The sequence below is a fragment of the Hoplias malabaricus genome, chromosome 11, assembly GCF_029633855.1.
Source record: "Hoplias malabaricus isolate fHopMal1 chromosome 11, fHopMal1.hap1, whole genome shotgun sequence".
Taxonomy (NCBI): Eukaryota; Metazoa; Chordata; class Actinopteri; order Characiformes; family Erythrinidae; genus Hoplias; species Hoplias malabaricus.
In genome coordinates this window covers 3337188-3351420 of record NC_089810.1, presented here as the reverse complement: position 1 = coordinate 3351420, position 14233 = coordinate 3337188, and the positions used below count along the sequence as shown (strand labels likewise).

The following is a 14233-nucleotide window of genomic DNA, read 5'->3' as shown; positions in this document are numbered from 1 at the left end:
AGTAGAAGGGTCAGAGACATGGCTAAGCATATTAGAAATGGATGGGTCTCGAGCTTGGAGAGTAACTAAGTCAGCGTCCGAAAAAGCAGGGTTAATAGAGACAATGGTAGTTTTGGCATTGTCAGGCGACGCCTTTGTTATAGTTCGAGACCGTGTGACAGCTAGGACTTCGATGTCGGGTGGGTTTGGAAAAAGGGAGGGATCGAATGTCCACGATGTGCCTTCGCGGGCCCCTCGCTTGGCTAAGCTATCTGCTTGATCATTGAATTCTTTGTCATCTCCCGGGACTCGGGAGTGACCCTTCACTTTCTTCCAGTAGATCTGCAGGTCATGTGTGTCTACCAAGTGTTCGCATGCCGCGAAAAGCTCTTTGTGTTTAACTGGCTTTTTGTTTGACGTGGTGTAGTTGTTGGTTTTCCACAGTCTCAAGTGGCATGTGAAGCTTAGGCGCGCGTAGTTGGAGTCTGTGCAGATCACCAACGTTTTTATGCTTTTCTGGACTGCAGACTGGATTGTGATAAGAATTCCTGCTATTTCAGCATATTGGGAGGACTGAGCACCCAATTTGAAACTTAGGGGTTCGTGAGGCCATCCGTTTATTCCGATAATACCCACCCCTGCCATCAGGGTGTGTTCTCGGCGGAACGAACAACCATCTACATATGCAGTGACAAGGTCTTTGCATGTGTTAGGATCAAAATAGTGGTGGTTAGCCACGGTGGGTAAGAGGGTTTCTGGAGTTTGTGGCACTTGGGAAGGAATGTTTCCTTCGCATCGCCTGCAGGAAGCAAGGCCTGTGCCTAGGGGGCTCTTGTAGTTTTGCGCGTAACGCACCTCTAAGTCAAAGCTTTGGAGAGCCATTAGCCATGACGCTACTCGAGCGTTAGTTACTACACCCTCTCGAATTCGTTGGCTGTTTAGGAAAGTGACTGGTTGATGATGAGTTTCAACAATCACCTTCTGACCACCTAGGTAGTTGGAGAAATGTTTGACTGCCCACACTGTTGCTAGTAGTGCTTTTTCGCAGTCACTGTATTTGTTTTCGGCAGCCAGCATAGTTTTACTAGCATAGGCTATGACACGTTTGTCTCTATCGTGTAATTGATACAGACCGGAGCTGAGACAGTGGTTCGAGAACCCTACTTCTAGGTAGAATTCTTTGCTACTGTCAGGATAGGCAAGGCATGGGGCCGTGCACAGTTTCGATTTTAGTGCCTGCATGGCGTGTTCCTGGGCTTCGCCCCAGGTGAACGGAGTGTCCTTTTTCAGGAGGTCATAAAGTGGACGAGCTAGGTCCGCATAGTTCTCTATGAATTGTCGTGAGTAGTTGCATACTCCTAAGAAACTGCGGAGTTCCTTAAGGTTGGTGGGTGCTGCGAGGTTTGTTACCCCTTGCACTCGACTCACTTGTGGTTCAACACCATCAGTGCTTACGAGCAGACCGACGTAATTCACTTTTGTTCTGCACCACTGACATTTGGAGAGTGATATTTTCGCACCTGCTGTTGTAAGCTGGTCAAGAACATGATCAATCTCGTCAATGTGTGCCTGTAGGGAGTGGTTACGCATGAGTATGTCGTCCACATATATGAGGGTGCCTCGCTCGCGGGCATCAGGGCATGCTTTGTTTAAGAAAATATTAAACTCCGCGGGTGAGTTGGCATATCCAAAAGGGCACCTAGTGAATGTGTACTGTCGGTTTGCGAAAGTGAAAGCGAGCTTGTGTTGGTCTTCTGCTTGCACCGGGATGGTCCAGAAGCCAGAGGCTACATCGATGGTGGAAAAGTATTTAGCGTTTCGGACCGAGGGAAGCTCTTGCTCCAATTGTGTCATCGGCCATCGAGACAAGGGAACCTGTTGATTTAGTTTCCGATAGACGATGGTTAAGCGCCATTTACCATTTGGTTTTATGACGGGCCATAATGGTGCCGAATACGTGCTGTTACAGGGTCGAATTATGCCCTTTTCCAGCAAGTCATCAATGATTTCTTGTACCGGTTCATAGGATGCCAACGGAATTTTGTATTGGCGGACAAACGTGGGTGGTGCTCCTGGACGAGTGGGAATGCGTACTGAATGAATGTCAGTGAGACCACAGTCCGTTGAATCTTTGGAAAAAGATTTTTGATATTTAAGGAGCACTTCGCAGAGTTTCTCACGTTCTTCTTTGCTTTGGAGGGCGTCGGCCTCCTTTAGAACTTGTTCGACTTGGATACGAAATTCGGAGTCAGATAGTTCTTTCGAAGTACGCGGATTTGAAGTGTTTTCTCCCGCTTCGGGAAGAAGAGATGGTTCCCGGGAGGATTCCGGGGATGAATCTATGGAAAGGACCGTGATCGTCATTTGACTGTCGTCAGCGAGATCTATCCTGCAAATGGCGTCGTTACTCATGTCCAGAGCTGAGAAGAGGGCAACAGCTCGTGTCGGATGAGTGTAGAACACCTTTGATTCTGCATGATCAAGAAGCAGGGATTCAGGCATTGGTCCTATGATCGGAATTCGCAACTCGAAGTCATGGAATTTCGTACTGACTAACCAACCCAGAGGAGATGAGTGAGGGATCGTCAAGGGTTGAGTGGTTTCGTTCCGTACGAATAGATAGGTGGATCTTGCTCGCGTCTCCACCAAAGGTGTGGCTTCGAGGGTGAGGCCTAGTTCGAAGAACTGAGGTGACGGTTGGAAAAGTGCATGCGCGTGGCTTAAGTGTTGGCCAGGTCGCATGACTAAGCGGATGGGTACATTTGCTGCGTTCGCAGGTACCACAAGTGAACCTTGGTTAGTGACCTGACATACCTCGGGAATAGTTTGTCCTGAGCCTAGGTTGCTGAGATCGGAGGACCAGGTTTCCGTTGAAACATCAGTCAAAGACCACAGTACACTATTGAGGGTGTCTACGTGGACGTCGAGGCGCACCAAGAAGTCACTACCAATGTAAACGTCGTGCGGCAAGTTAGGGACGACTAAGAAATAATGGGTGATTACCCTTTTGTTCCACTGGACGGTTAAAGCGCAAATTCCATCAGTGGGTGACATTGCTTTTGATGCCAGGTTAAGAGGAAAGCGACAAGGACTGCTCACCAAAGGAATATTTGGTTGAGTGAGGCGCAGAGTGTTAAAGAGGGTTTGGCTTATGGCGGACTGGTCGGTCCATAGAGCCAGAACTGCATTGTCTACATGATAGTCCTGGATTGTGAGACCATTCACGATGGGAAGGCCTGGAGCGTCTGTTGTGGACGGCTGTGTGAAAGTGCATAGGAAGGTGTTCCGTTGTTCTAACATGGCACTAGGGGGCCAGGGAGAGACTGCTGTCTCTGGTGTGGCTGCCATGGGCTCAGTTTCCTCTTCCTCGAAGTGAGGGATCTGACTTGGTGGATCTCCTATTGATTCAGGCCGGATTTCGAGACGGCAACACTGAGCTTCCCGGTGGTGTGGGGTGCAGATGGGTAAAGGCTCACGCACTTGTGCCCAGATCTTTGACCTTTTGAAGTCAATCAGTGGTTCGAAGCGATTAAGGAGATCTTTGCCGATGAGGAAGGGAATTGTTTCGAGAGGAGACACATGGACTGGATGCACTAAGGTCATTGGTCCAATGGCTAAGTGTATTAGTGCCATAGACTGGATAGTGAGGCCTGCATGTGAATACGGCTGAATTTTAAGAGAACAGTTTTGGAGCTGTATCTCGCGATTTTCACGCCGCGCAATGGCTCGAACCTGGTGGAATAAGGCGGAAGACATGAGCGTGACATCTGATGCAGTGTCCAACAGGGCCTCATGTACTAGCCTTCTCTCCACAATGGTGGACAAGTAGAATTTGCGTGCAACCCCTTTCTCAGTTAAGTGTCCCATGAATTGTCGGACGGGTGTGTCGCCTTCAATGACTGAAGGGTCATTTGACGTTAAACCTTCTTTACCGTCTAACTGAACAACCAAAACAGCACTGGAGGGTGGTTGCAAGTCACCCCCCTGTATCATCGGGTTTTCAGTGTTTGTTTGGGTCACGAGGAGATTGCGCGGTGCGCTAGAAGACGGAGCTTCGCTTGTCACTTCTCCTACATAACTCTCTAACATTTCTGGGGTGTTAGAGGATGGCTTTGGGTTAGACCGCGAAGAGGTGATAGAAAGAACGTCAGGTTTTTTCTTTTTCTCTTTGCAAATCATTGCAAGCATTCGGCGGATGTCCTCTAACTCCTTAGAGCTGAGTTCCGTGCCTTTAAGCTTGTCTCTAGCGTGATTTTCTTTATTTTGATACCAGTATTTCTCTTTCTTTTCTCTATAGGAATCAGAAAGCTGGTTCGGAGCTGTTCGCTCATATCCCTTATGGGGGTGTGATGGTTTTCCACGGCCCGCACCGCGGTTTTCTACAGGGTAATAGTCACGACCATACCCAGCCCTGTCCCGAGGGTTCCAGAAATCTTTGTCATGATTTCTGTCTGGCCTGCGAGGAGGGTAGCGCTTGTATTGGTGTGAGGGCGGATGAGGTTTCGGGCCCTCACTGGTCCACGGAGTGGAGGAAGGGTTCAGGGCGGATCTTGGTGGATCGGCCTGGGTGGCGCCTTCTAACTCTAAATGTGGGGAACTGGAGTCGACATTGAAGACTTGGGGTGTTTCGGACCGCCTGTTGGGAATTTGTTGGGTTTTGAGGAAACCTCTGAGTGCTAAATCACGCAGCTGCCTGCTAGACAGGGTGCGAGGGCAAGCTGAGACTCCCAACTGGTGACTGGTGTGGGGATGGAGGTTTTGGATAAATAGTGATTTGAAATTTAACTCTTCCTCCATTCCGGAGTCATTTCTAGGTCCGAAGTACGCCTGTCTGAGTCGATTATAATATTGCTGAGGGGATTCCTGGCGTTGCTGTTTTATGTTCAAAGCAGCGGCCAGTCCGGTCTGTGAGAGGTGATTGGAGAATTCTTCCTCCAATGCTTGGCACAGCACATCATATCGCGCTTTTACATAGTCTGGCTGACGTTCAATGAAGTTACTGACGTCTCGGTTGGAGGTCAGTTTAATCACATATAGTCTGTCATCTATGGTGATCCCGGGGAACCTTTGGAGGTAGAAGTCAATATCTTTTAGGTAGGAAAAGATATCATTAGAACCGTCAGGTTTGGGATCAAAGCGGGTTATATTACGCGCGATTTTATCTAGGTCCTTGTATGAGGGACCATGAGAGGGTAAAGGTTGAGGGGACCAGACACTGGGTTGCAGTGCTCTGGGTCTAGCAGGGCGTTGTAAGGGACGACTGACAGGAGACACAGGGGAGGGGGAAATACCCGTTGATACCAGAGGAGGTGCTGCAGCAGCTCTAAAGGTTACGGTCCCTGAGTCTGGTTCCTGATCCTCACTATCTTCCTGCTGGCCTTGTCTTTCTGTAGCGGCACTAGGTGGCACATTGGGTGTGACCTGGGGCAGCGTGTTCCCTTCAGCTATTTCGCTTTGAAGTCGACTTAGCTCTGCCTCTACCTTTGCCTGCTGTCGCCGTGACACGTCAAGCTCACGTTCGCTGGCTCTGAGCTGTACTACAGCGAGGAGGGCTATTTGACCTAAGGCCTCAGTTAGGGGCTTGCCCTTGAGGATGTCGGTTAAGTGGTTCTCTACCCACTTAGCCACCATGTGGTCACGATGGGCCTGTGAGGTTTTCTGCACAGTTTCTGCGAGTCCAGGCATCACATCACTGGTGATGCTGGTCAGAACAGAGAATGCCTCATCCCACAAACCTTCTACATATACTTCCGAAGAAAAAGTCCCTTCTGCCATGTTAGCTGTGTTTTTAACTGCGAGGTGTAACTTACTTCTATTTAGTTAGGATTAATTCCGTTAATCCCTTTTCTAACTAAATCTGAACTAAATTCACCTGTACCGAGTGCTCTAAGAGTAACTGCTAGTATGTATGGTGTTAGAGTTCACTTGTGAATCTCTAAGGGAAGTCTGTTAGTATGAGAGGGTGGAGTGAAAGTTGCTATGCGCAAGTGAATACAAGAAGAGAGAAAAAATTAACGAAAAAATTTTCAATAATTAAAATTATTAAAATTTTGAATTAAAGAATTGTCGAAAAATTTGGATTAAAGAATTTTAAATTAAGTGAAATTTATTACTACATATAATTTCCAATTAAGGAATTATGAAAGTAAAAGAATTTTCCAAATGAAAGAATTATTAAGAATAGCAAGATTAAAAGACTCTCTCTTTTAACTGCGTTTGTGATCTGGTATCAAGTTAAAGTGTCAATCTCTAATTATTGCACGCTGTCTGCTGTAGTTGTATCAACTTATTATGCTTCCAAGCCTTTACTTGTAATTATTCAGATGTGCAGAGTTTAGAGACAGCCACTAGAGCTGTGATACCAGGTCTTATCAGTGTGAACTGGTCGACAATTTCAATTGCGATAGTAAGTTTTCTCCACCAGAGGGTACTGAAGGTAAGTCTGAATGGCAACAGCGAGCTTCAGTATTTAAGTTGAACTTAAATTGTAATACCAGACTAGGACACCAGAGGGCGACAAGCAAGTTACAATGCAATAGCAGCAATGGACACCAGTCGGCGCTGGTGAGAGTCCCAATAGACACGGTACCAGCAGATACACTAACACAAATGGGAATTTCCACTGTAGCGGGAAGTTTCAACACTAGAGGGTGTTATCAGATTAAAATCTAAAATGGAATAAAGATTTTAAACGCTCAGATACTCTATCAAAAAAATAAAAATTAAAATTTTAAAAGGGGAACAGAGATTTTACACTAAGGTATTTTTAAAAGAATTTCATCTGTAATGACAACTTTTAAACACCAGAGGGCTGCTAAACACTTATGTTGTCTCGGCGGACAACCTCCCAACCACTAGAGGGTGTACGGGAATCAAACGTCAAGGGTAGCACCGCTTGACCACAAGGAGGAGCAAGGGAGGACACGCTTCAATAGACGCTAGTTATGAAGTATTTTTCCCTGCAATTACGCACTTATACCACAAGAGGGAATTTGTCTTCCTCTGTTTTGGGGGCGTTTTGAATTTCCCTCCTTAGTTTCAGCTCCGCCCCTTCAAAGGGGTTCGTTCCTTTCTGAATATGATTTCAGTTTAACAGGAACAGCTGACGAGAGCAGACTGCTCTTCATACAAGCCGTATTTTCGGCTGTTTAATAACCTCCCAATCGCCTAGCGCGCGATCTCGTTATTAACGCTGGTAGCGACCCAGTTTAAAACGAACGGGGGTATTCGGTTCGGTGGTCTCTCTTCGCCGGGATTTCGCGGCGGGAGGTCGAATCCGACGGCAAAGTCTCACAGCGGAATTTCGCGCAGTTCAGACGTGCCCAGGCCTCAATTTAATGCATGCAAAATGGCGCAGAGCCGCGCTCTTTCAAAAACAACCAAGCTTATTTTCTAACCGGTATATATCACAGAACAGTTTTTCAGCAGTAACAAACACAACACGAAATTACCCACATCAAGCTTTGAATCTCAATCGTTATTCAGCAACACAAACAGCGGAAAGTATTTCATAAACCCAAGCTGATATTCAGTGTTTTGCAGTTTGTTCATTAAAAGCCTTTTTCCGGCCTCGCGTGGGCGCCAATAAAATATATATATTTTATATGTAGTGGATGTTGGTCATACACCCCGATACATATATATATAATTTTATAATTTGTTTTATAGCCTTGACCTTATTCAAACTCCTCCAACCTCTGATATTTGACTTAATGATATTAATTAAGATTTATAATTGGTTTAAGCAATTAAAACATTAATAATTAGTTTGAGAATGAATAATAATCATGCTAAATGAGTTCTTCAGGATTTTCAGAAATTCTAATGAATAAATTGCAAACACTGTGACTTCAAATAATGAGAGTTTTATTAATAAAAAGAAGATATTTAGTTAACATAGCACAACCTTGTAATCTCACGGTGTCCGGCAGGGGGAACTGATTTTGACCTTAAGGTGAGCTAGACACTTCTAACTTGTGACTAAATTGTTGCTAACTAAGGTTAATAAATGGTAAATTATAAAGAGGGTTTGTTTGGACATCAGCTACTGAAAAGGTGTTAAATACGCTAGCTTACTCGTTCGCCGTTTCACCGAGCCGTCGCGTCCTGTTGTTTAATCTCCGTGTCCCGGGGTGTTCTCGTCGTTCCCACGTGGTGAGAAGCAGGCCCGCTTATGGAGGATCTCTTTACAGTCGATTTGAAGACCCTCGATTCCGAGCTGAGCTGCGTTGATCGAGATTTCCCTTCTTCGGTTTTTCACAGGCGTGGCTGGTTTTCCACCGTAGTGGGGAGGCTTTTTCAGAGTATTAGCTAGTCTCGTTGTCCAGCTTTCCAGGATTGATGTCTTCAGGAATCAGCTTATAACGTTAATATATCTGTTATCGATTACTCAAACGGTTGATACCTTACTTTGGCCACAAATAAGTTTCACCCGCCTTGATCATTCGTGAGATCACACTTCGATAGGTAATAAACATAAACAAGATTAAAGGAAAAGAAAGATATTCAAATTACTCGACGTATTAGTAAAACTTCATACTCTTAGCTAATTTCGAGACGTCTCTCGTAAGCTTTTCTGAAGTCTGAGAGGTTTTTCTTTGTTTGTTGTCGGCGTCCTCTATTTTCCAGTTCCTTTCGTGGTCCGTTACTTCTGCAGAGTCCTCGCGACTCTTCAAACTTCGAACTCCTTGTCTGTCTTGCTGTTTGGCCTTTTCAAGGCTGGCGCGGTCACGCCCTAATGGGAGGCGTCCTCTTTCTGATTGGACGCGAGTCCAGACTCACGTGACTCTCGTGAGGGAGAGAGAGAGAGAGAGAGAGTAGGAGGAGGGGGTTTTGACTCTGTGATTCATACATAAGGAATATGAGTTTCTCGTATCAAAATTCTTATACCTGTTATCAACCTATAACAATGAGTACATTGGACTATTAATATCAGACATTTACATAAGGTCCCATCTTGAGTACATTGTTCACGTCCAATTCGTGATGATACGCTGAAAAATAAAACATTAATCCATTTTCTCTCATTCAGAGACAAAACTGATCTTTGTAATAGAAACAATCGGCATTATACATCATTTCATTAGAAGGTAGGCATTCATCTGAGGGTACAGAAAGTGACATTCATACGTTCGTTTATACACAAATAACTCAGAGATCGGCTATTTTCGCTATTGTCTTGCGGCGACTCCGAGCGAGGTGTAGTTCCGCCAGTGTCCATTTGGTGTCGTTGTTAATCCGTGTTTCAGCTGTTGGTTCACGGGAGTTCACTCGAGGTCACTTTGGTTTGAACATCTGTTGATCTCCGTGAAAGATAAGGATTAGACATTTAGGTGCCATTGTCATAAAAACGGGCCGTAAAAGCTCTCTTCTTTGTTTGAGGTTCCTGTCTCTTTAAGTTAGTTATCTCGACAGTTCCTGTTAGTTAAAAGAGAGAAGGGGGGTGTTGGGGCCATGTGTTACTTAAAAGGGTTCTTTTGATGTCTTTAGATTGGTTGTGTGTGTGTGGGGGCTGCTATGTTGCAGACGGAAAGTCTTCTGCAGACTGGAAAAGTTTTAATTCAAAACTTTTCATTTCTTGATTGTCCGATATTCATATTTGGCTCATACTCCACTACAATGGTTTACCCTTGGAAGGGGGCTGTGGGGTGGCACCTGGTATGGGAGGGGCTTGCGTGGAAGCTCCCCACATGTTCAACATCAGTCCTTGTTTAAGGGGTTATTTTAGTGAATAAACCATTTTTTAGGGGTTTGTGTGTTTGAGGCTTGGTGTGTAGTGAGATTGTGTTTGGGTTTACTGTCCTGAAGTAGAGGGTTGTCAGACGTGTGGTGTCACTATGGCCCAAATGTAAAGCACAATTTGCTGCATATTGTGTGTGGGGGTGTTTTTTGTCCTTTTCAAAAGTGAGGTGTTTCACATTTATAATCAAACATTTTTTATGAAATGCTCTGGACAAAGAAGCCCCAGTGTCTTGTTCTGTCCTGTATCGTAAGCGCTCTCTCTCTCTCTGCTAACAGCAGAGAAATGGCTGAGAGCCCTACAAACAATGAAAGTGATGAACCGAGATGAGGATGTTGCTCTATTCCTGCTCCATAGGGGGGTAACACTGACTTATTTTAGCTGTTACATTACTTAAGGTGGAACTGACTCTAAATTCAGGAGAGCGCTAACGGCATGAAAGTAAACACAGACCGAAAGAGCTACATGTCTCTTCTGGACACTGTAACAATAGAGAAGCCTTATTTTGGTGCTGTATAGAATTGCTTTGAAAAACATTTTATTTTCAGTGAAACACTCTTCTTTCACAGATCCGATGAAGTTTGAAAGAGCAAGACAAGTCATTCCAAGTTTTGTTTTCCATAAAGCCCATATGAACACAGTCTTCTTCATTCCAGTTGTCTGGTTGTTCACGAGCCCAGTATCTGAAACACACAGAATATGAATGTGTCTCATCAGTGTTTAACCCTCACCTCTTTACATTAGGTTCTCTCTAAACCTGGAGTCCACACCTTCATCGTTCATGTGATCGATATGGGACCTGTTCCAAACATTTATCAAGTGTCTGCTCTGTCCTTATTTGAGCTGTGTGACATGTTTTAAATGTTCATTATAGAAGTCAGAGATTGCTGGAGCCAACAGACAGAGGAATGAAGAGGAGAGTTTTAAGGGAGGAGGAGGAGGGAGGTGTAGGATGAAAGAGGGATGGAGGGAAGGCTGGGGTAGAGCCAGCTTTGCTGAAGGAGAATTTCTCTGACCACTCAATCAGGGCTATGACTTGGTGATGAACCCAGCTTTGAAAACAACTCTGTAGTAAAATAATTATGCCCCATGTTGCGGCGGCATAAATACTACATAGTGGAGTCAGTGATAATTAATTCTTATTTTATTAATAATAAATATTTAATTCATTTTGCTAAGCTCCATGTTTCAAAGCCATTAAATAAGTGTCTTTACCTGTCCAACTTTAGCTTGGACAAGTAGGTCATCATGTTGGATGACTTTACATATAATGTAGCAGAATTAGCTATAATTAATCATTATTAATGAATTATGCTCATTAACCCGCTGGAGGTTCTTGGCTCAAATTGAATCAGAACTAAAAGTAATAATTCCGTACAAGTGGTTTATTAACTGTAAAATCAAATAATGAATATTGATTATACATTCATATAATGAAATGGATCACAGCAATACATGAGGGAACAGGGAGATTAATATGAGGGAATTTCTCTATGATAATTACCCTAAATTCTAAAAAGGCTGTAGTTTATCCAGCAAAGCATTCAGCAACAATCTCCAAGAAATGGAAACCATGTGACCGTACGCATCTCACTTTAGTCCGTCCACTTGAGGCAAAACCACAGTAGCAGATGTGTGGTGTTGTAATGTCAGGTTTATTCTTTCAGTCTCTTCAGAGTAAACAGTCAGATGGAGTAACACTCCCCAATCACAGATAGAGAAAGACTAATACTTCATGGCAGAGTATCATTTATACACCACCTCAGCAGATCATTTAAGTGAAAATACGCGAGAGGGAGTGCTATAATATGCCTCTGAATTTTGTCTCACTTTTTTTTTTTTTTTTTTTTTTTTTTTTTTTTTTTTTAAATCCTGTTTCTGGTTTTGACCTCTGTCCGTTTGTGGACCGCTCCTCTCGTCTTGTGTAGAACACTGTATTTCTTTCTGTTTGATCTTTCACATGTCTTTGCTTTGTACATTTGGATTTTGTCCTTGAACAGTTTGGTGTTTGTTGCTATAATCTCATTAAACTCATTTTATTGTACTCGAGTCTACAAGCGTCTCCATTCTGTTCCCGTCTGACAACAGCAAACCCTTCAACAATCTGTAACTGGGTAAATTTACATAACAATTCAAAACATTTAGGTGTTATTTAGTGAATGAGGTCTGTTCTTTGTTGGTTTTATTTAATTTTAATTTTTTGCTTAAATCTGTGTATGACTGGATAAATGGAGCTAATACAGTTGGTTAAATTTACTTACGCAGTGGTTAGTGCTGAGCCGTCCACCCACTTCCACTGGTTCTCCCTCTCACTGTCGGTCAGACCAATCCAAGTATATTTACTGCCGATCTTTCTTGCGAGGTATTCCTGTCAGTGTGAAAATGCTTAAAGAACAGTGTCTCTCTCTCTCTCTCTCTCTCTCTCTCTCTCTCTCTCTCTCTCTCACACACACACACCTACCTGTTCTTCTTTGCTGTTTATGATGACCAGATCTCCTCCTTTGTGTTTACAGTCATCCCTGCTCTCACTCCAGGTCTTCTTGTCAGTAGAGATGTAGTATGCAGAGGTATCAAAACACACCCAGCCCTGCCTCACTGTGAAGACACACCAAACACACCCACCCACCAAGTTCAAGGTGCTTTATTATCATTTCAGCTATGAACAAGTACAGACTGAAACCAGAGGATGTTTCTCCAGGACCATGATGCAGCACAGATCATGAGCACAGACAAATACACACAGGACAGACCACGTGGTTCTGATATGACAAAAAACCAGCAGCAGGTAATTTTAGGAGGAAAGCATGTGCAGGAATTCTAGAGAGTTCCAAAAATATTGGGACATTCTGAAAAATGTGATTAAACACAACGCAATGTTCAAGTAATGAAAAACTACTTTAAATTTAAAACAGTACAAAGACAACATTGTAAATATTCAAACAGAGTTTGTGTTTAGAAAAATATTTTCTCATTCTGAATCACTGCCAGTAACAGTTTCCACTCTGTGAGCATTTGGGAACTGAGGAGACCAGTGGCTGTAGTTTTGAAAGTTAATTTTTCTGATTCTTGTCTGTTACAGGATTTCAGCTGCTCCACAGCTCAGGGCTCTGTTACAGTGTTAAATGAGCTCAGGCCCAGAGAAGGAAGTGTTTCTGGATCCTGTTTCTGTTAATTGCAATTTTTTACTTTTTTAATTTGAATTTGTTTGTGGATGCAACAATTGTGTTTAGAGTGGATTTCTGAAGTGTTTCTGCCGTGATTCCACTAGAGAAACCTGTCTGTGGTTAATTCAGTGCCGTCTGAGGGCCCAAAGACCACAGCCAGATACTGGTTTTGGGCCTTGGCCCTTGCATATGTCACTATAATAACATTCATTGTCTGTAACCCTTATCCAGTTCAGGGCGGCTGTGTGTCCGGAGCCTACCCAGAATCACTGGGCACAACGTTGCACACACCCTGGAGTGGGCGTCAGTCCTTCACAGGGAGACACACACACACCTTTTGACATTTTGAGTCTCCAATCCACCTACCAACGTGTGTTTTATGGCAATGTGTGAGGTAGTTGGTGTAAGACAGAGTAATGGTTATGGTTCCTTTTTTGGGTGTGTGTGTACATACAATAATGCCTTGTGTTCAGGAATAAAATACACAACCCTTGAAACACTATCTTCCAGTGTGTGGTGTGGCTGTGTGTCCTGAACTGTGTGCCCTTCTGTAAAATACCAGCTACACAGAGAGATTCTCTGAAGGTTTTGATGATATTATCTTCTGTAGATGAGGAGTTCCCCAAGACAGTTACTATTTAAAGTTGAGAAATGTTATTGTAGAATAATTTCACTTGTTTGTCCACAGTCTTTCACAGCACAGTGCAGCCCTCCATAGCTTTATTTCTGGAAGACTCAGCCTCTCTCAGACGCTCAACCCAGGGATGTCACTTATATTTGACCAATTAACCTCTTTATTGTAACATTATCAAACTACCAGTTTTAGTTTAATTAAATATATGGTTTAAATGATTCACACCTCCACACATTCTGTTTATATTTACATTTTGCTCAGAGTCCCAACTTTTCTGTAAATGGTGTGGTAATATTTTCATTTCCAACATCTGTGGATTCATTTTTTTTTAAACCAGACAAATCTTTGTACATCTTCTGTGATTACATACTCTCAGTCTTTACTGTTTTATAGAAAATGTTTACATTCAGGAAAACTACTACATTCAGAAAGAAGCTACAGTTGAAGAACACAACAGAATATTCTTCTTAAATAATCAGGGTGTGATCACCACATTCACACTGTTTTAAAGTGTTAGAAAATACTGATGAATTCCAAAGCATTCAGAACACTGTTCTCTGAAAAATCTAACAGAATGTTACCATTTATATTGTAGGGCAAGTATTAGCCAACACTGTCTGCTGACAAGCCTTTAGCAAAGTGTAAAACTTCACTCCGTCACAACCAACCACATGAAAAAACAGCTCTGTACACAGCACTTTACCTTACGTTACAGGA

General features: G+C 43.5%; 1 protein-coding gene across 1 annotated transcript in view; it reads right to left on the bottom strand.

Moving 5' to 3' along the window:
• LOC136709954 (girdin-like) overlaps positions 1-14233 on the bottom strand; it is a 61639-nt gene that overhangs the window by 28301 nt on the left and 19105 nt on the right. Inside the window, exon 4 of the mRNA XM_066685559.1 lies at positions 13673-13695. Coding sequence (XP_066541656.1) covers positions 13673-13695 — 23 coding nt within the window. The remainder of the gene's footprint in view (positions 1-13672; positions 13696-14233) is intronic.